Source organism: Stomoxys calcitrans, chromosome 1 (assembly GCF_963082655.1).
Source record: "Stomoxys calcitrans chromosome 1, idStoCalc2.1, whole genome shotgun sequence".
Lineage (NCBI taxonomy): Eukaryota > Metazoa > Arthropoda > Insecta > Diptera > Muscidae > Stomoxys > Stomoxys calcitrans.
In genome coordinates, this window is record NC_081552.1 from 150,472,308 (window position 1) to 150,494,053 (window position 21,746).

At 37.9% G+C, this 21,746-nt stretch overlaps 3 protein-coding genes across 10 annotated transcripts in view; 2 read left to right on the forward strand and 1 right to left on the reverse strand.

Annotated features, from left to right (window-relative positions):
* Nucleotides 1–21,746, reverse strand: part of LOC106092276 (calcium uniporter protein, mitochondrial) — a 642,340-nt gene that overhangs the window by 199,152 nt on the left and 421,442 nt on the right. The gene's annotated exons all lie outside the window — the stretch shown is intronic.
* On the forward strand, nt 8,680–9,479 carry LOC106094020 (larval cuticle protein 65Ag1-like). The gene is made up of 2 exons (XM_013261199.2): nt 8,680–9,202; nt 9,273–9,479. Exons 1-2 carry the CDS (start codon nt 9,087–9,089, stop codon nt 9,469–9,471), a joined length of 315 nt encoding a protein of 104 aa, XP_013116653.1. The 5' UTR covers nt 8,680–9,086; the 3' UTR covers nt 9,472–9,479.
* Nucleotides 18,707–19,209, forward strand: LOC131994488 (larval cuticle protein 65Ag1-like). The gene is made up of 2 exons (XM_059361332.1): nt 18,707–18,875; nt 18,944–19,209. Exons 1-2 carry the CDS (start codon nt 18,760–18,762, stop codon nt 19,140–19,142), a joined length of 315 nt encoding a protein of 104 aa, XP_059217315.1. The 5' UTR covers nt 18,707–18,759; the 3' UTR covers nt 19,143–19,209.

Genomic DNA, 21,746 nt, shown 5'->3' on the forward strand with positions numbered 1-21,746 from the left:
GGCTAGCCCCATAGACACTATTTTCCGAATATTGATATCAGATTCGTGCTTTACTCCCAAGGGCCTTTCATTTGATATTGCTATGGTCGTAAATTTGTCTACTTTGGGGGATGTTTTTGAGGAGGGGTAGACCCCTAGAAACTCGGTCCAACATTTGGATATCAGATTCGTATTCGACTCGCAAATACCTTTCATTTGAGTCCCATATTGCAATGGTCGGTAAATATGACCGATTTGGGGGTTGGGGTGATCCCCCAAACACTTAGTCCGACAATTGGATATCAGATACGTTTTCTACTCGCAGATACCTTTCTTTTAAGTCCTATATTGTCGTGTTTGGTCTATACATATATTTGGTAAGTTTTGGGGGTGGGGCGCCATCCGGAATATGGATACCGAAATTTTGTTTGTAGTTTATTATAAGAGAGCATTCAAAATGATGCTTAAATCGCACCACCCTTATCCGAGATCCGGCGATTCTGAAAATTAGGGTAACGGGAGGGTCCGACCCCCCTTCAGATATAAAAAAATGTAATACCCTTTTCTTTACCACGGGATCATTTTGCACCATATGTGAAAATTTCAAGAAAATCGGTTCAGCCGTTTTTGAGGCTAACAAACACAAATTGATTGTTATATTGTATATAATAAAGAAGAAGTTCGTGACCACATAGAGAATATATATTTTTTGACATTCTAAGTCGATCTAGCCATGCACGCCCGTCCGTCCGTCTATGTAAATCACAAAAGCGGACGAATGTATAAAGATAGGTCAAGTTTAAGTAGCAGTCTGCTACCAGACTCACTTCTCACTGCTAGTGTGGGATACACACAGATGGTCTATAGTCTCTTCTTCTGCGAAGTCCTCACAGCTTCTGCAAAAATCGTTACTTCAGTCTGTCAGCATGTTTACCGATCAGAAAGTGATCTGTCATGGCGGACACAATGACTGAGATGCCTGTTCTACCCAGCGACAGCAAAGCGGAATTTGGAACGCTCAATGATTTGAAATTCAATTTCCTATCCACTAAAACACCCAGGAATTTTGCGCTTTGACTAAATGAAACATTGTCTCCTCCCAAGGAGACTAGTGCCACCGTAGTTAACTTTAAACTCTTGCTGGAAAGATCTACTTCTGTCTTATACGGACTTGCGCCTAGACCACGTTCTCTAGCCCATTTCTAAGAGTCCTGCAAAAAGCCCCCAACCGCAATAGCCGTGTCATCAGCATACGCAGCCACTTTTATATCTTCTTCTTCCAGAGACAATAACAAATTGTTAATAGCTATATTCCAAATAGTGGGGACTTTACACCTCTTTGAGGCGTTCCTCTGTTGACCCATCTTTTAAGATAAAAATGTTCAAAAATTATTAAATTTTCCACAGATACTACTTATGATGTAGTTCGGGTTATTGGGGATGGCAAATAGCCCATGTTGGTTCAGATTTGGATATAGCTCTCATACAAAGTGGTCCTTCAAATTGAGACCATGGAAGTCGCATTTGTTATCCGATTGGGTTGAATTTGTGTACGCTGTATTTTGTTGCGACTTCCAACAATCGTGGTAAGCATGCGCCAAATCGACCTATAACCTGATATATTGTAGCTTCCATATAAACCGGTCTCCTGATTTGACATATTGAGCCTCTGGAAACAGCAATCGTTGTTCGATTTGGCCGAACTTTTGCACGCAGTGTTCTCCTACATAAACTGATCTCCAGCTTAGTCATCTACGTCGCCTAGAAGCTTAATATTGTTACCTGATTTGGTATGTAACATTAACTATACAAACTCGATTTCTCTTCAAATAAGTTCATTTGAGTAAATTTTTACCAGAATCCATGGAGGTGGGTTACCAAGATTTGGCCCGGCCGAACTTAGCTCATTTTTACTTGTTTAACCTTTAAAGCCGATTCGTGTAGTATTGGTGTGTGAGAAATTTACCCCTGTTCCTTAATGGAATGTTAATGGGTAAATTAGCATTTGAGTCTGATTTAAGACTGCCAGTATAACTTAGCTTATGCTACATCAACAAACAGTAGCTATGCGGAATTTCATGCGGATAGTTTAATTCTTTCGAACTCCTTGTGATTTAAACAGATGGATTGGCAAGTAAGGTTACCAAGAACTTATTTCAGGGTATTATAAACGGAATGATGAGACAGTATACCCCATTCAATGGCGTTGGTTTAAGAAATGTGTTCGTGTGACATATCCCCAATTTTAGGTTTCCAACACTACTTCTTTACTTTGATGGTTTAGCATCGCTTGATGTTCCTCTTATTTTATTAGAATTTGATTACAGCTTGCATGCAAATTTCAATGTGATAAGCTCAAAATTTTAAGAAACTCCTTAGTATTGCGAATTCCTTATCGGGAACGCAGGGAACAAATTGAAAAATATTTCTCGTGAAATGAAGAAAGCTGGGAAAAGAAAACACTATTAAAACCTCGTTTAAGAGTATAGCACACGATAGAATTATCAGGACAGCACTTCTTCCCCTGTATTTCCCAGTTTTTTTCGCTGAGATTGTAGCTATTTATGAAGCTCTGAAATAGGTCAAGGGCCTTAAAGCTAAATTCGCAATTGTAACCGGTTGGCAACACGGAAAACGGTATTAGTTATTCTAACATAATAAGAAACCTTTGGGAATCACTGAAGATGGAGTTTTTTTTTCACAATTCTTTATTTGCAATCTATTTATATGCAAACATTAAGCAAGTCTTATAATGACTAGACATTGACAATTTCTAGGTCTCAGTTCCCTTGAACTTACAGCTTATTATAACAATATTCGATACAGTATATACATTACAATATTTCAAGTATAATTTTAATTATTATATAATTTTATTAGTAAGTTATTCCAAGAATGGTAAATCAAGTTCATGGGGTCTCTTAAGCCTTTTAACATCATGACTCTCATCTAATAAATTGAAAGCTAGTAAGTTAGGATGAATACTTAATCTATTTAAATAATCTGTACTGAACTTTCTAATTTCGGCTTTAACTTTTGGACACCAAGATCGTTGTGTATGCTGTTCAAAAACCATGGAGCACTCGTTATTATCCTAAGAGTTTTAGACTGGTATCTTTGAAGTATCTCGTTGTTGGAGCTACTCTCTGTGCCCGTTAATTAAATGGCATAGGTCCACACTGGTATTAGCTTTGTATAGCGGTAATTTGTTTTCCAAGCTAAGTTCCGATTTAGGTCCTAGAAGCCAATAGATTTTTCGAGTTTTTATGCTTAATTGCTCCCTCTTTTGCAAAATATACTTTCTCCAGTTTTGTCTACTGTCAATATGTAAACCTGGGTACTTTACCGACGTAGATTGTGGAATTGAAATGCCATTTAAATTCACGGCTGGACAGTCCCATTTTCTCAACGTAAAGGTTACTTATACGCATTTTTCCTCATTCATTTTAATCATTCTTTAATAGCGTTGAGTTGTACCTGTACAGCCGTGGACCCTGTGGAACTGCAGAATAATTCCGACCAATCTCTGAAACATTATTATTTATATTTACATAAAAAGTTCTATCGCTAAGTTATGATTTTATAAAAAGATAGAATGGTGCGGCTAGCATATATTTCAATTTATAAAGAAGACCATCATGCCATACTTGGTCAAAGGCTTACTTTACATCAAGGAAAACTGTAGAACTATATTATACTCTTTCCAATCAATCCATGGCACTGCTCAGGCGTTTAATGGTTGTTACGGAACACAAATTGATGTATAGGCACAACTTTTAGATCTTCCAAAATTGGCTCCAGTCTTCTTTCGATTAGTCTTTTCAAAAACTTAGAAAATACTGGCAATAGACAAATCGGCCTATATGATGATATGTCATGCTCCGGTGGTTTCAAAATTGCGATATGCTTAGCTCTCTCGAAGGTTATGGAGAGAATGGTTAACCACCATCTTGTGAAGCATTTGGAATCCAATGGACTTCTTAGCGACGAACAGTATGGGACCTCATGGCATTTCTGTCGGAACGATGGAGTCATTCAATCTACCAGTTTGGTGAGAGTAAGGTTATGGCTCTGGATATATCCAAGCCATTTGATAGGGTCTGGCATGGTGCACTACTATGGAAGCTTGTCGCATTTGGTGTCGGACATGGCATCGTTCGATATATTTCGAGCTTTCTCAGAGATCGCACTATATGATTAGTTATAGATGGGTTCTCATCCAATGAGCATAAATTGAAACCAGTACACTTTCCCCTTCTCTATTTCTTATTATCATCAACGATCGGTTGAGTCAGACAACGAATCCGATCTACTCATTTGCGGATAATAGTAATCTCTTTCATTTGAACTCAATCGCCCATAGGCCGAGTCTTCTTGAGATTGAGAACAAGAAGCGTACCAAGGACAAAACACTCCGCCAGGATTTGCTGGCTATTTCTGAGTGGGGTCGAATGAATCGAGTAGATTTTAATGCACGGAAGACTCAGGCTGTTTGTTGTCACGCAAACGATTTGCTGAACCATAACGATCATCTCTGTCTATCAACAGTATAGATGTTGAGAAATCGGAAGCTCTTGATGTTCTGGGTCACGTTCTGACGTTGGTCAGAACATGTATTCGAAGTGTCGAAAGAAGAAGTTCTTAGGATTTCTTAACCGGTGCAAGAATTACTTCACGACTTCTGGCCTTCTTAACATGTATACCACTTTCATAAGACCGAAAATGGAGTACAACTGGACCGTGTACAGAGAAGAGCGATGTCGTTGATTGGAGACAGTAGAGTATACAATTCAATTGCCTTGAACATCGTCGTAACGTGGGTTGTCTGGCGCTATTCTATAGGTACTTTCATGGTGTGTGTTCATCTGATATTCGTTTTCTTATTCCTGATGTAAGGAAGTTTGTCAGAAAAACTAGACATTTCTGGAACTCAAACACGTTTCGAATTGATTGACCAGCGGACCGAAAAATGCATTGCAGAGAAAACTCTAATTTCGTCCGAACTGTTCGTATTTGGAATCGACTTTCAGCTAATATTTTTCCCACCCACTATGACATCCAGAGATTCAAAACAAGTATTAATAAACACTACATCCTTTTCCCCCTCTCCAATTCCCAATTTCCATTCGCCAACGTAATAAACTGCATTCATAGGGGACATCCCCTGCGTGTTGGTTAATTGGTAAAAAAGAAAAACTTAAGAATGTTCTTTTTGTGAATCAAATTCATTGATTGAGTCATCTTGTAGCAAATTGCGCTAATGTTATAACTCTCCATATTCAATATCTACCAAACAAAAATATATTGGAAATGCTAACCAACTTAAATATAGAATCTAACAGTATTAATTTAATAAATTTCCTTCAAAATATCAACTTCTATAATTCCGTTTAAATTGTTTATTACATAAATCATAATCCACAAACTATACCTACGAGTATACATATATAATAACAATTATCTACATTTTTGAGCAAGCTAAAGCCCAATATAGTCAGAGCTTTTATTATAATAAAAACAAGTAAAAAAGGCGTTAAGTTCGGCCGGGCCGAACTTTGGATACCCATCATCTTGGGTATATATGTAAAAAACCTTTCGTCAAAATCCGGTGAAAAATACATACCTTATGCCCCATAGCAGCTATATCGAATGTTCCGATTTGGAGCAAATACTAATAAGTAAAAGTCATTGTTAAATAACCCGATCTGAACCATATACGACACCGATGTCGAAAAGCCTAACATAGGTCACAGTGTCAAATTTCAGTGAAATCGAATTATAAATGCGGCTTTTATGTGGCCAAAACTTTAAATCGAGATATCGGTCTATATGGTAGCTATATCCTAATCTGCACCGCTTTGGGCCGAGTTGCAGAAAAATGTCGAAGAGCCTACCTTAACTCACTGTCCCAAATGTTGGTGAAATCGGATTATAAATGCGCTTTTTATGGCCCCACAACCTTAAATCGGGAGATCGGTCTATATGACCTATCTAATCTAATTCTTCAAAATGCGCCAAAGAAAATCGCTAAAATTATTCAAACTGATGTTTTTTTTAAGATTTCTCGAACATATTTCAACTCGAAATCATTTAAATTCAATGCTTTCAATTAAAAAAATAGCGTAGAAAAGAACTTAAAAAGAGTTCGGTAAGTGGTTTAAAAGCACTTTGACTGGCATAGTACATCGCGATTTCTGATACGCCATGTATCTTCATCAACACCTTTGTCAAATTGACAATGGTGCTCTACATATCCAAGGTGTACATCACGCTTTGATCATTTGTATTTTTTATACCTATAAGTAATGGCCATTGCGAAAAAGTGTTCAATATTTTAAGTAATGTATATACCAAAGAAAGATATGCAATCCGCTATAGGCTTAATTAAAAATAAGATTGAACATTAATATCAATTGCAATAAGTTCTATACATTTTTGGCAACTGAGGAAGGGAGTCACTAGTCAACCAAAGGCCTCCAAAAAAAACCATTCATTGGTGACTGTTTTGCCGAACTCGTGAACGCTGAACTCACATGTTGTTGTATTTTAAGACTACTAAAGAGCGAGACACTAAAGAGTAAAACGAACAAGTTGCATAAAATGAAGTGTTACCCATTCAAACGATCATATCTTTGATTCCACATATTTTTTATTGATTCAAGAGACAAAAAAGTGTTAAAATAATCTAAATTCCATAATACATTCACTTTTGCTCAATACTACTACCCTTTGCCTTGACTATTGCTCTGCGTTGATAAAAAAAAACATGTAAATTGCAAGAATGTGGTGAATATCCGGACATTGTGTTTTCTTGCGAGAAAAAAATCCTAGCTGAGCAAAATGATCGTGTATACTTTGCCGGGCGCACGTACACGAATTTAAGTCTGCAAACGGCGAGTAACATTCAATCTCAACTGATGGATGGGCAGCTATGACCGCCAATGATTACTCTCCAATCGTTTTCAACGAGGCTGGCGTCAAAAAGTTGCAAATTGTCATCGGGAAATATTCTAAAAGCTGCTTTGGAAGCTGCATCGTTACATAAAGCAAGATGTATGGAAAACAATTAAGGATATTGTGGGTAGCACGGAATTCCTAGCTTTACAAATTTTTCTTTTTCGAGGTTACTTTTTAGTATTTAGAGTGCACAACAAGCCGATTACTGGCTTAGGTGTATGTCCATAGTGGCATACCCCGCTTCTCAACCTAACCTACATAAAGCAAGTTTAAACCAAGATTGCCTAAAAAATAATGATCCGCCCTTCGATTCGTTTGTTTGTATTAATTTTTTTCTTCATTATGAATTTTGTTTTCTCGGGGAATCCGGACCGTCAGTTTTGGGTTTCTCGACTTGGTGCTTGGCAAGCTTACTTTATATAAATGCAAACTGCAAATTTGCCCATGAACATTTCATTCAAAACATCTAACGTATCAATGAATGCTGTCCAATTCAAGTTTAAGCTCAATGGTAAGGGACTTCATTTTTATAGTCGAGTCCGAACGGCCAGTCCGAAGTCGAGTCCGAATATCGCCAGTATTAGGAGGGGATAAACTACCGGTGACAATGTTTGTTGTGGTTCTCGCCATGATTTGAACCCAGGCATTCATCGTCGAAGGCGGACATGCTATCCCCTGCCCTACGATGGCCTCCGTATAGAGCAGGAAAACTATCGATAATAGCAACATTCGATATTTTCCATAGTTTTAATAATAAATATCGATAGTATCGATACTATCGTTAATTTCCCATCACCTATATTTCAAACGGAAATGAGAAGCAAAAATCAGAAAATCGATTTATATAGAAGCAATATCAATGCACAGACCAAATAAAACCAAGATTAATAAAGTCAATTGGAAGCCATGAGAGAAATCATCGTACAAAATGTTAGCCTAATCGGATGAAAAATGCGCCCTCAGTATAGAGCTGGCAAAACATCGATGGCACTATCAATGCTATGGATATTTAATTTTTTCACTGAATATCAATTGATATTTTTCCAATGAATACTATCGTAAAAGATTTTTTGCAAAACTAAACAAAAATAAGCTATCCGACACTGAATGTATCCTTTAAGATACATTGCGCCTATAGAGGGTGCAATTTTCATTCGATAAGACTAAAATGTTGTACAATGATTTCTCTCATGACTTCCAATTGACTTTATTAACCTTGGTTTTATTTGGTCTGTGCATTGATATTGCTTCTATATATATCGATCGTCCTATTTTTGGTTCTCATTTTCGTTTGATATATAGGTGATGGGAAATTAACGATAGTATCGATACTTTCGATATTTATTATTAAAGCTATCGAAAATATCGAATTCAGGCAAACTTTGTGCGCAGAAAGAAATGGGTTCCTGCATGTATCGTTTCAAATTTTATATCGATTGCAGATAAAAAGGTCCCCTTCCCGATATTCCTCCACAATCGCAATAGGCAAAACACTAATACTCATCACATTTGTGTATTGAAAACTTATCGTAATCGGCAACTTCGTTAGGGGTTTTGCAGTAGTCCAACACATAAATTGAATGAAAACTGAACCATCCCTCTCAAGATGTTGTCACAGAAGTGAGCATATAAAATTGATTGATTTATAAAAATACTAAATTTTAATTTACCTAAATGAGTATATGTTAAAAATCATTCGAAGCATAACTGGTGAATTCACATCAATAAATCAACGTTCCTTGATGGAAACCGAATTCCGCGACTCGTAAGGTGACATCTTAAACGCACAAATGGTAAATGTTGCTTTATAATGTAGGTGCGGCGAAGAATTCATGAATATTCTAAACAAGACAGAGACATCTCTAAGGGGAAAAAATAGCTCTAGTTTGCTTGCTTCGCCTATGCTTAAAATGTTTGCCGGCCATAGGGAAGATTCAAATTATGAATCGCACTACTTTAAAACAGAACCAAATAGAGAGAAGTTAACTGAGTGGATGGGCCTAAATACCTGTTTTTATTTGTGGTTTTCTAGTTGGTTACAAACATGTCAACTATGAAAAAAGCCTATAAAAGGCAAATGCGTTACGATTTAAAGTCAAACTATTACTGGCCATTTACGTTGTCGCATCAACCAAAAACACAGAATCGAAATGAAATTCATCGTTCTTTTCGCTGCTCTCTTCGCCGTTGCCTTGGCTGCTCCCCGCCCCGACGCTGAAATTCTTAGGAATGAATCCGAAGTTGGTCCTGAATCCTACAGCTACTCGTAAGTCTTATATTTGACCAGGACAATATGGGATTGGTTTTGCTAATGATCACTGCAATTTTTGTTACAGTTACGAGACCAGTGATGGCAACAAAGCCCAAGAAGAAGGACTATTGAAAAACGCTGGCTCCGAAAATGAAGCCATCTCTGTTACAGGCCAATTCTCATACGTTGGTGATGATGGCCAGACCTACACTGTCACCTACACAGCCGATGAAAACGGTTTCCAACCCCAAGGTGCCCATTTGCCAGTTGCCCCTGAAGCTTAAGATGGACCAAAAATGCCCAGTTGATTAGTAATAAAATTGTTTTTTTTTTGAAACCAAAAAACCAAGCGAAGTTCGAACTACATTTTTCTAACATTTAGTGTGGATGAAGTGTGGATATTTAGTTGTGGAACAATAACCAGCAAAGTAGGTCTAAAGTCAGCCATTTAGAGTTCTCGATATAAAGGGCTGTCCAATTAAAATTTTAAGCTCAATGATAAAACGGCCTCCCTTTTATAGGCGAGTACTCATCCTCCTTTTTATAGTAGAGAAGTTTTAACATGACATCGTACCTTACAATGTCGCCAGCATTAGGAGGGGATAACCACAGCTGAAAATGTTTTCACCAGGATACGAACCCAGGCATTCAGCGTCATAGGCGGACATGCTAACCTCTGCGCTACGGTGGCCTATAAAATTAAAAAGGGCAATTATGGCAACGAATGGTCCATCCCATGTTCACATTAGTGTAGTTGCAATCTATTTTCGAACCTTTAGGCTCTTTTCTGTGTTAATTTTAAGAACAGCTCGAGGGCAAATATTTTATTCTACTACCAACGAGCTCTCATTGGAGTCCTACATTGTTCTAAAGGGCCTACTTGTCCGTTTGGGTTTGGGTAAATTGTTCGACGTCAGATTCATACCCGTTTTCTATGCTAATATTGCAAATTTGTCCATTAAGATACAGTGCATGTCCGGACAAAAATTTGTACCACATTCGTACTCTACTCGTTACGACTTTTCATTTGAGACCCCAACTTGTATTGTTTGAAAAATATGTCCGTTGTGGGGTATTTTGAGGGGATTCCCCAGACATCTTGTTTTAAATTTTATATCAGATTTATATTGTACTTCCAAATATGTTTCATTTGATACCCACATTATGACAATGTTGACGACTCCCGGAAATAAATTATGGGCCATATTTTGCCAATGTGCACCTCTATACTGAGAAAATATAGTATACGTACTGGAAATTTACATGGCTGGCATTACTGGCTTACACATTTACAATTTGTGGTAGAAGATTTTAATGCCAATATAGGAAGAATATCAAACCATTGCTCAATCTTTTAAAAAATACTGCGAAATTCGCACTTGGGTACCAAAAGCCACGCCCGAGGGGTATCACAATGCCACTAAAACCTAGAGAGCGGAATAGAAGCAAACCTGCAGTTAGAAGCAACAAGCTAGGCGAAGGAGAAGTATCGAAAGAAAAGTAGAGAGGAGAAATGTATACACCGCAGAAAAATAAAAACAAGTAAGGACGTACTTAAGTCGGACCTTAAGACCACCTTCTGATACCCTACACCACATTGGGAAGGAAATAAAGAACTTCGGCCAAAATCCGTACATGTTGAGGAAGTCTTAGAGGAAATGGCAATGAGAAATTTTGAGAAGATCGATGATAAATGCGCTAGCAAAAGTCATAATGCAACATCTCAAGAAGAACGGTTAATAAATGCAAGCTCTAAAAGTAAAAATCAGGTGATATATTCATATACAGTGGTGGAAAAAATAATAGGGACAACAGTTACCAAGAATAATATTGCACGGAAAGAGTAAGAAAACGTGATTACTTCTGTACAAGGTTGAACCTGAATATAGACGTAGACATGTTGCGCTTTGAATGTTGAATTTAATAATGATATTAAATCTCATATAATTCACAGATACTCGTTATGGTGATTTTTTTTGGTAAATTTACCTGAAATAAAAAATAATACGGACACTTATCAGAACGTTGTAATTACTTATGAGTTCTATTATTTTTGTAACTTTAAATTTAAGAGGAGAGAGAACCAAATGGTTACTCTTCATTCTCATGCTTTACTGCAGTATTCATTTCGTGAGTTAAAGCATTAGCACCTCAAAATGGTTCGCGGAGTTCACAACTGAAGAAGAGAAAAATATGATTAACAAATTGAACATATAAAATTGTTATTGTTTATGCCCCAGAGGTTTTCAATAAGGTTTGGGTTCCATGATTGGGACGTGAACTGTCATTTAAGTCCATTTTTCCTTGGCAAATGGAAGCATTTTATTCTCTAAGATATCCTTGTAATCCCCAACACACATTTTGTCCCTAACCCAGAAAATGGGACACGGACCAGATATAGAGAAACACTTTCAAATCATCAATAAGAACCCACCATGTTTCACAGAAACACTTTCAAATCATCAATGAGACGCCACAACTTTCTAGGGGTGCTTAGGATTTTATTCTTTGGTTCTGGGTCGACGGAAGTAAATTGTCCCATCTGATAAAAGAAGCAAACTAATACCAGGACATATTATGTATATGGGAGATATATCAAAGTCTGAACAGATTTTTTGTTTTAAAAAACGTAGAATGAGAGTGAGATCGATGATTTATACCAAGTTTTATTGCATATACACTCCAAAAATAATTTTCTTTATGAAAATGTCAATCATGTACTGATTTTTCGCAACAAAGCACTATTGCTGAAAAAAAATTAAGTTTTAGGTTGTGCAAACAATAGCCAACTCGTTAAAATAAAATTAAACAAGTAAAAAGGCGTTAAGTTCGGCCGGGCCGAACTTCGGATACCCACCACCTCGGGTATATATATAAACCACCTTTCATCATAATTCGGTGAAAATTTCATACCGTATGTCCCATATCAGTTATATCAAAATATGTTCCGATTTGGACAAATACTAATAAGTACAGAAGCTATATCTAAAAATAAACCGATCTAAAGCATATACAACACGGGTGTCGAAAAGCCTAACATAAGTCACTGTATCAAATTTCAGTGAAATCGGATTATAAATGCGCCTTTTAAATCGAGATATCGGTCTACATGGCATGTCGAAGAGCCTAACACAAAGCACTGTCCCAAATTTCGGCGAAATCGGACAAAAATGGACTCTTTTATGGGCCCAAAACTTTAAATCGAGATATCGGTCTATATGGCAGCTATATTCAAATCTGGACCGATCTGGGCACAATTGAAGAAGGACGTTGAAGAGCCTAACTAAACTCACTGTCTCAAATTTCAGCGACATCGGACAATAAATGCGTTTTTTATGGCCCCAAAACCTAAAACCTGGATATCGGTCTATATGGCTGCTATATCCAAATCTTGACCGATCTGTGCGATATTGCAGAAGTATGTCAAGAGGCTTAACTTAACTCACTGTCCCAAATTTCGGCGCCATCGGACAATAAATGAGCATTTTATGGGCCCAAAACCTTAAATCAAGAAATCGGTCAATATGGCAGCTTTATCCAAATTTTAACCGATCTGAGCCAAATTGACGAAGGATGTTGAAGGGCCTAACACAACTCACTGTCCCAAATTTCAGCAAAATCGGATACTAAATGTGGCTTTTATGGGACTAAGACCCTAAATCTGCTGATCGGTCTATATGGCAGCTATATCCAAATCTTAACCGATCTGGACCAAATTGACGAAGGATGTCGACGGGCCTAACGCAATTTACTGTCCCAAATTTCGTGGGCCTAAGACCCTAAATCGGAGGATCGGTATATATGGCAGCTATATCCAAATCTGAACCGATCTGGGCCAAATTAACGAAGGATGTCGATGGGCCTAACACAACTCACTGTCCCAAATTTCAGCGAAATCGGATAATAAATGTAGCTTTTATGAGCTTTAGACCCTAAATCGGAGGATCGGTATATATGGCAGCTATATCCAAATCTGAACCGATCTGGGCCAAATTAACGAAGGATATCGATGGGCCTAACACAACTCACTGTCCCAAATTTCAGCGAAATTGGATAATAAATGTGGCTTTTATGGGCTTTAGACCCTAAATCGGCGGATCGGTCTACATGGGGGCTATATCAAGATATAGTCCGATATAGCCCATCTTCGAACTTAACCTGCTTATGAACAAAAAAAGAATCTGTGCAAAATTTCAGCTCGATTTCTCTATTTTTAAAGAGTGTAGCGCGATTTCAACAGATAGACGGGCAGACGGACGGACATGTCTAGATCGTCTTAGATTTTTACGCTGATCAAGAATATATATACTTTATAGGGTCGGAAATGGATATTTCGATGTGTTGCAAATGGAATGACAAAATTAATATACCCCCATCCTTTGGTGGTGGGTATAAAAACGGACAAAAATTGCGGCTTGTAAGGGCTCAAGAAATTTGACTTCTCGGTTTATATGGAAGCTATATCAGGTCATAGACCGAATTCGACCGTACTTGGCGGAGTTGTTAGAAATCATAACGGAACACTACAAGCAACATTTCAGCCAAATCGGACAAAATTTGCGGTTTGTAAGGGCTCAAGAAGTCAAATAAGGAGATGGGAGCTATATCAGATTATAGACTAATTTCAGCCGTATTTGGCACAATTGTTAGAAGTCTTAACAAAACACTACATGCAAAATATCAGCCAAATTGGACAACAATTGCGGCTTCCAGGGACGGAAGACATGAACAGACGGACATGCCATAGATCGACTCAGAAAGTTGAGACGATCAAGAATATCTATACTTTATGGGGTCTTAGGCAAATATTTCGAGGTGTTAAAAACGGAATGATTAGATAGTGTGTACCCTCATTCTACGGCGGTGAGTATAAAAAATTCTAAAATTTTTCACAGAGGTTTATTTGAGTGTAACAGAAAAAAGTGGAGTACGGCCCAAATCGGTCTATAACCTGACACAGCTCCCATATAAACCGAAATCCGAATTAAATTTTGGAGCCCAAAGACATTGCAATTATTACCGGATTAGTTTGAAATTTAGCATGATGACATCTGTTACTAGTCTCAATTTAATATCTTGAGCCACCAGAGGGTGCAATTATTATCCGATTATGCTGAAATTTTGCACAATAACTTTTACTATGACTTACAAAAACTTCACGATGGTATGGTCCAAATCGGTACATAACCTGATATAGCTCCCATATAAACCAATCTCTAGATTTGAGTTCTTATGCCAATAGAAGGCGTTTACTTTAATTAACGACGTAACCACTGAATTGTGGTTTCGGTTTTACTGATTTCCGGTGTTTATGTTATGTTTCGGGTTTTGGTGTATTCAGGGGACGTCAGCAGAATATTCAGGTGAACATTTTTGTAAAATGTTTTGATATATTGGGTTGCCCAAAAAGTAATTGCGGATTTTTTAAAAGAAAGTAAATGCATTTTTAATAAAACTTAAAATGAACTTTAATCAAATATACTTTTTTATACCCACCACCGAAGGATGGGGGTATATTCATTTTTCTACCCACCACCGAAGGATGGGGGTATATTCATTTTGTCATTCCGTTTGCAACACATCGAAATATCCATTTCCGACCCTATAAAGTATATATATTCTTGATCAGCGTAAAAATCTAAGACGATCTAGACATGTCCGTCCGTCTGTCCGTCTGTCTGTTGAAATCACGCTACAGTCTTCAAAAATAGAGATATTGGGCTGAAATTTTGCACAGAGTCTTTTTTTGTCCATAAGCAGGTTAAGTTCGAAGATGAGCTATATCGGACCAAATCTTGATATAGCCCCCATATAGACCGATCCGCCGATTTAGGGTCTTAGGCCCATAAAAGCCACATTTATTATCCAATTTTGTTGAAATTTGGGGTTGTGAGTTTTGTTAGGCCCTTCGACTTCCTTCGTTAAATTGGTCAAGATCGGTTCGGATTTGGATATAGTTGCCATACAGACCTAAGACCCTTAACCGGAGGATCGGTTAAGGGTCTTAGGCCCACAAAAGCCACATTTATTATCCGATTTTGCTGAAATTTGGGACAGTGAGTTGTGTTAGGATCTCCGATATCTTTCGTCATTTTGGCCCAGATCGGCCCAGATTTGGATATAGCTGCAATATAGACCGATCTTCGCATTTAGGGTCTTAGGCCCATAAAAGCCACATTTATTATCCGATTTTACTAAAATTTAAGACAGTGAGTTGTGTAAGTCCCCTCGACATCCTTTGTCAATTTGGCTCAGATCGGTCCAGATTTGGATATAACTGCCATATAGACCGATCCTCCTATTTAGGGTCTATGGCCCATAAAAGGCGCATTTATTGTCCGATGTCGCCGAAATTTGGGACCATGGGGTTGGTTCAACCTCTTAACATAGTTCTGCATTATGGCACAGATCGGTCAAGATTTGGATATAGCTGCCATATAGACCGATCTCTTGGTTTTAGGTTTTGGGGCCAGAAAAAGCGCGTTTATTGTCCGATGTCGCCACAATTTGGGACAGTGAGTTGTGTTGGGCGCTTCGACATCCTTTTTCAATTTCACTCAGGTCGATCAAGTTTTGGATATAGCTGCCATATAGACCGATATCTCGATTGAAAGTCTTGGCCCCAAAAAAGACGCATTTATAATCCGATTTAACTGAAATTTGACACATTGACTTATGTTAGGCTTTTCGACATCCATATTGTATATGGTTCAGATCGGTTTATTTTTAGATATAGCTAAAAGGACCAACATTTTGTTATACATAATTGAACAATGACTTGTACTTATTAGAATTTGGTCCAAATCGGATCATATTTCGATACAACTGCTATGGGACATAGGGCATGCAATTTTCGCTGGATTTTGATGAAAGGTGGTTTACATATATACCCGAGGTGGTTGGTATCTAAAGTTCGGCCCGGCCGAACTTAACGCCGTTTTACTTGTTTACACTTTTTTTCTAAAGCAAGCTAAAAGTAACAGCTGATAACTGACAGAAGAAAGAATGCAATTACAGAGTCACAAGCTGTGAAAAAATTTGTCAACGCCGACTATATGAAAAATCCGCAATTACTTTTTGGGCAACCCAATACTAAGTCCCAATTTAAAGGAGTTTTTAACCCTGTTTTTCCAAAAAAAGGGGTCGAAAATTAATTTTTTTTACAAAATATCAAACATTTTGAATTGGTGCAAGTTCGTGCAGCATTTTAGCATTTTGATTCAGGACACTTCACCGAAGGACACTGAAAACGAATTAGGGCAGCCAAAGTCAGTCATTTTTAGATCCACTCTGCAGAAAATGTCAATGTTGACAGTTAATGCATTTTTTTGCTTTTCATATAAAACTAATGGACTAATTATATGTTCATCTGTGACACCTGTCGTTGACAAATGTGTTTTCAGTTGTGACCCCTTTAGGATCTCATTTTATTTTGAATTGAATTTTGCTTACATAAACAAAAAATTTATTTTTTGGGAAAAAATATGTAGCATTGATTTGTTAAAAAACCTTCGTACAAAAACATTGATTAGTTGAAGGGGGCCTTCAATTTAAATACTTTTTTTTAATCTTCTTATTTGTATGGTTGCTTAAAAGTTGCTTCATAACAATTTTCATTTTCGTAAATCGAATTTTTCATTTTTGTCCCCTGGCAACACTGTGCGGCGTGCCGCAGGGCGACACCTTTTGGGGAAAATTTTATATGGCTGCTATGCCATTTTTAGACCCTTCACCACAGGATGGGGTATACAAATTTCGTCATTACTTTAGTAACACCTCGAAATATATGTCGAAAATCCCCTTAAGTATATATATATATATATATATATATATATATATATATATATATATATATATATATATATATATATATATATATATATATATATATATATATATATATATATATATACATATATATATATATATATATTCTTGATCGTCATGACATTTTAAGTGGATCTAGCTATGGCCGTTCATCCGTCAGTCTGTCGAAAGCACGTCAACTTTCAAACGAGTAAAGCTAGTCATTTGAAATTTTGCACGAATACTTCTTATTAGTGTAGGTCGGTTGGGATTGTAAATGGGCCAAATTGGTCCATATTTTGATAAAGCTGCCATATAAACCGATCTTGGGTCTTGATTTGTTGAGCATCTTGAGGGCGCAATTGTTATCTGATTTCGCTGAAATTTTGCACTTGGTGTTTAGGTACAACTTCCAACAATTGTGCATTGCACAAGTTCTAAAAAAGGGTCCCAATCTGTTCATAACCTGATATAGCTGTCATATATATATCCAATTGGTTGAATTTTTGCATATGTCGTTTGAGTGTTCCAAGTATGGTCCAAATCAGTTGATAACCTGATAAAGATTGGCTATGACGACGGCAGAAATTTTTTTTGCGATGTTCTCGCCATTATTAGAACCTAGAAGTACGGCGTCATAGGCGCACATGCTAACCTCTTCGCCACAGTGGCCACCCATAGCTAGCCTACATTCAGAAGCATCGAGCCAGGCAAAGAAGAAGTATCTGGAGAAAAGAAGAGCGGAGAATGGTCTATTTCAAAGAAAGAAGAAACAAATTGGCGGAAGTGTAAACCATTGAGGTGCTAAGGAGTAAGGATGAAATTCGGAAATTTGTCTTCTGCAGAGACAAAGAAGAAAATTTGGTAATAGATAGAAGTTTAGATGGAGAGATGGCGGTGAAAACTCATCCCTGATGACAGTATAGAATATAATGACTTCAGAGTAGCAGTAACGGTGCTTAAGAACAACAATGCAAGAGGATCCGAATGGGTTAACAGCATACGTATCAAAGACTGGCGGCGATGCACAACTGCACAATCTGACGAGAAGAATGTCTATCCGATGATTAGAAACTTAGAGTAATATGTAATGTAATATTAAGGAGACGACAGAGTACTATAAGCCAACTCCAGAAGAAAAAGTCTCCATACAAACTATTCATAAAACAACACTTGCTGGTCGCCCATGTCGAAGACATTGCTATTGTGAACATTAAATCTCATCTTTAAACACAAATCGAAAAAGAGTCAGTTAAAAATCATTAATGTTTCATTTATACGGCTTTACAACCGAAACACCCAGCTGTAGCTTCCAGCCACCAATGCTATTTCAAAATTTAATTGGGTATTTGGTGGGAATTCAAAATGCGAACACAAGGGTGACAGAAGACAATAACTGCATTTTTGCCAATATAAAACACGAACAGTTTACTCAATTTCCTTATAAAGACTGATAATAATTCCATATTGGGTCTTAATCGCATTTAACATAGCCCTTGCCACGAAGAACAAGAAGACAACACATGCAAAAGCAGCAATTGCCCTTAAATGTGACTTCATTTAAATAAGATTCAAATTATTACAGAGGCCACGTAAATAGATACAAGTTTAAGACAGATCTGGTATTTTCATACACACAGCGCGGTCACTTAATCAGAGCTAGTATAAAAACTGTAGGTGACATCGATTAGCATCAAACAGTGCCCAGCCATTGACGCGAGCAGTCTATTCCATTAAAGAAACACACAAAAAGACAAACAAGCAAAATGAAATTCATAATTCTTTTCGCTGCTATCTTTGCCGTTGTTTTGGCTGCTCCCCGCCCCGATGCTGAAGTCCTCAAGAACGAGTCCGATGTTGGTCCTGAATCCTACAACTTCGCGTAAATATTAATTGTGCTCAGTGTATTGAGTTGAGTACTGATTCATAATGATCGCTTTAAATTTACAGTTACGCTACCAGTGATGGCATCACCGCCCAAGAAGAAGGACACTTGCAAAATATTGGCTCCGAAAATGAGGCCATCTCTGTCAAAGGTCAATACTCCTATACCGGTGATGACGGTCAAACCTACACAGTCACCTACACTGCCGATGAAAATGGTTTCCAACCCCAAGGTGCCCATTTGCCCGTTGCCCCCGAAGCCTAAGCATTTGTTGATATCATCAGTATTGTTTTTCGTTGTTAGGGAATAAATTTGTTTGTTTTAAAACATATATGATAAGGGTTTCAATTGGAATTGGTAAATATTATCGAGATGGGTGTGGGTGTACGATGGGTGTTATTATTTACCGAAATGTCAGACATGCGTTAATTTTTATACAAAGTACAGCTCACAATTTTCATGTGATCGTCTTCATATTTGCCACAGGCATCTCTTTGGAAACAAAGCCTATTGATATAAATATATATATATATATATATATATATATATATATATATATATATATATATATATATATATATATATATATATATATATATATATATATATATATATATATATATATATATATATATATATATATATATATATATATATATATATATATATATATATATATATATATATATATATATATATATATATATATATATATATATATTCGTCTTATTTGAATAACATCGTCGTTTGTTAACCAACTCTCAAGAAATTTGGCACGACATTAGCGATAAACTTGATAGAAATCGGTTCAAATTTAGATAAAGGTGCCATACATAGGTTAGTTTGATTCAAGTGGCACCCTGCCATCAGACTCACTTAGACGTTTTCGTCCATCACAATACCACAGGAACAGAAGGACTCCCACTTATATGTATGTGCGTCCAAATCGGTTCAGGTTTGGATATAACTCCCATATATATTTACGTCCGATTTAGAATAATATTGTAACAAATTATCATGAAATTTGGATGAGAGGACTCCTTTATCGCTCTCGGCATCGCGTTTCATAAAACATGTTTTAAATTTAGATATATCTTTCATGTATATGTACACCCACCCCGCCGACACGGGATAACTATGTGCACCACACAGGCTGGAACTTTGAGCTCCGACTTATGTGGTGTTCATCGTTATCACGGGAAGCTTAGCTGAAAGCTACCGGGCGCGTCCACGGGTTGCGGATGGTGGAAAGCTCCGTTTTTATGTGGAGTAGCTGTAAATGCGGTCGCAGGCAATCACCGATTTTCGAGAGGAGAGTCTCAGTGAGGAGTCAGGTGGTACTGGATCTTAATTAAATACTGATTGCCAATGATACTAGAGATGGCAAGGCGAGTTATTGGCGCCTTCAAATAACCAATAATAGTATCTGTTCACAGGTAAGAGGCGAGCGTCGGATCTTGGAGCAAGTGGCTCGCCACAACGAGGGATACATGTGCAATCCCGCAAAACTCATGCGGTCAGCTGGGCCAGTAACCCGAACCCGGAAAACTATGAGAACTAATATGAGAAACAAAGAAATAGTAAAAACGGACCCCCCCCCCAACATTGACGACCCACGCAAACGAAAAAAGGAACATGATTTGCGGATCTGCATCTGGAATGTCCGCACTCTTTATAGAGAGTGCGGATGTATTAGAGAGGTACAAGGCAGATATTACCACCTTACAGGAAGTGCGATGAACTGGGAATGGCGTCACTACAACACCAAACTGTGACGAACTATACTATAGCTGCCATAACACGAGGCATGAATTTGGCTGTGGATTTGTGGTTAGTCGAAGACTGAAACACCTAGTCTCCAGCTTTACTCCGGTGGATGAGAGGCTAGCCACAATCCGCATAAAAGCCAAATTCTTCAACATCAGTCTTATTTGTGCCAATGCCCCGACGGAAGACAAAGACGAGCAGACCAAGGATATTTTCTACGAGCGTCTAGGGAGAGAATATGACCGCTGCCCCGTCCGTGATATTAAAATCGTTCTGGGTGATTTTAATGCGAAGATAGGGAAGGAAGACATTTTTGGTCCAACAGTCGGAACGTTTAGCCTCCACGAGATAACGTCCAGTAATGGGTTGAGGCTAACAGATTTCGCCGCAGCAAAAAACATGGTAGTTAGTAGCACCAGATTTCAACATAAAAATATTCACAAGGCCACATGTTACCCGATCAAAACACGAGGTACCAAATTGATCACGTTGTGATAGATGGAAGGCATTTATCCAGCGTGTTAGATGTACAATCAATCCGTGGAGTGAATGTAGATTCAGATCATTACCTTATTGCAGCAAAGATTCGCACCCGTTTGAACATGGCGAGGAAAGTATGATCTGACACTGCACGGAAGCTGGACATTGAAAAGCTGCAAACACAACAGATGGCAGCGGCGTTCTCCACCCGACTAAACCAACTGCTTGATGAAAGCACTCCTTGTTCCGATGATATAACGGCGCAGTCCCTGCTCCATGGAATATGCCGTACTTGGGTATCGGAAGCCTCCCCCAAGAAAACCATGGTACGACCAAGAGTGTCGAGATGCTACTGAAGAGGCATATAGAGCAACCCTGCAATCAGTACCAACGATCCAGATGAAGGAGAGGTATCGGGAGAAAAGGAGAGAAGAGAAACGTCTATTCCGCAGAAAGAAAAGCGACATCTCTTGGGGGAGAAGTTTTTACATGGCAAAGTACCTCACAAATGTCGCCAGCATTAGGAGGTGATAACCACCTCTGAAAATTTGTCTGATGGTCCTGCCAGGATTCGAACCTAGGCGTTCAGCGCCATAGGTGGACATGCTAACCTCTGCGCTA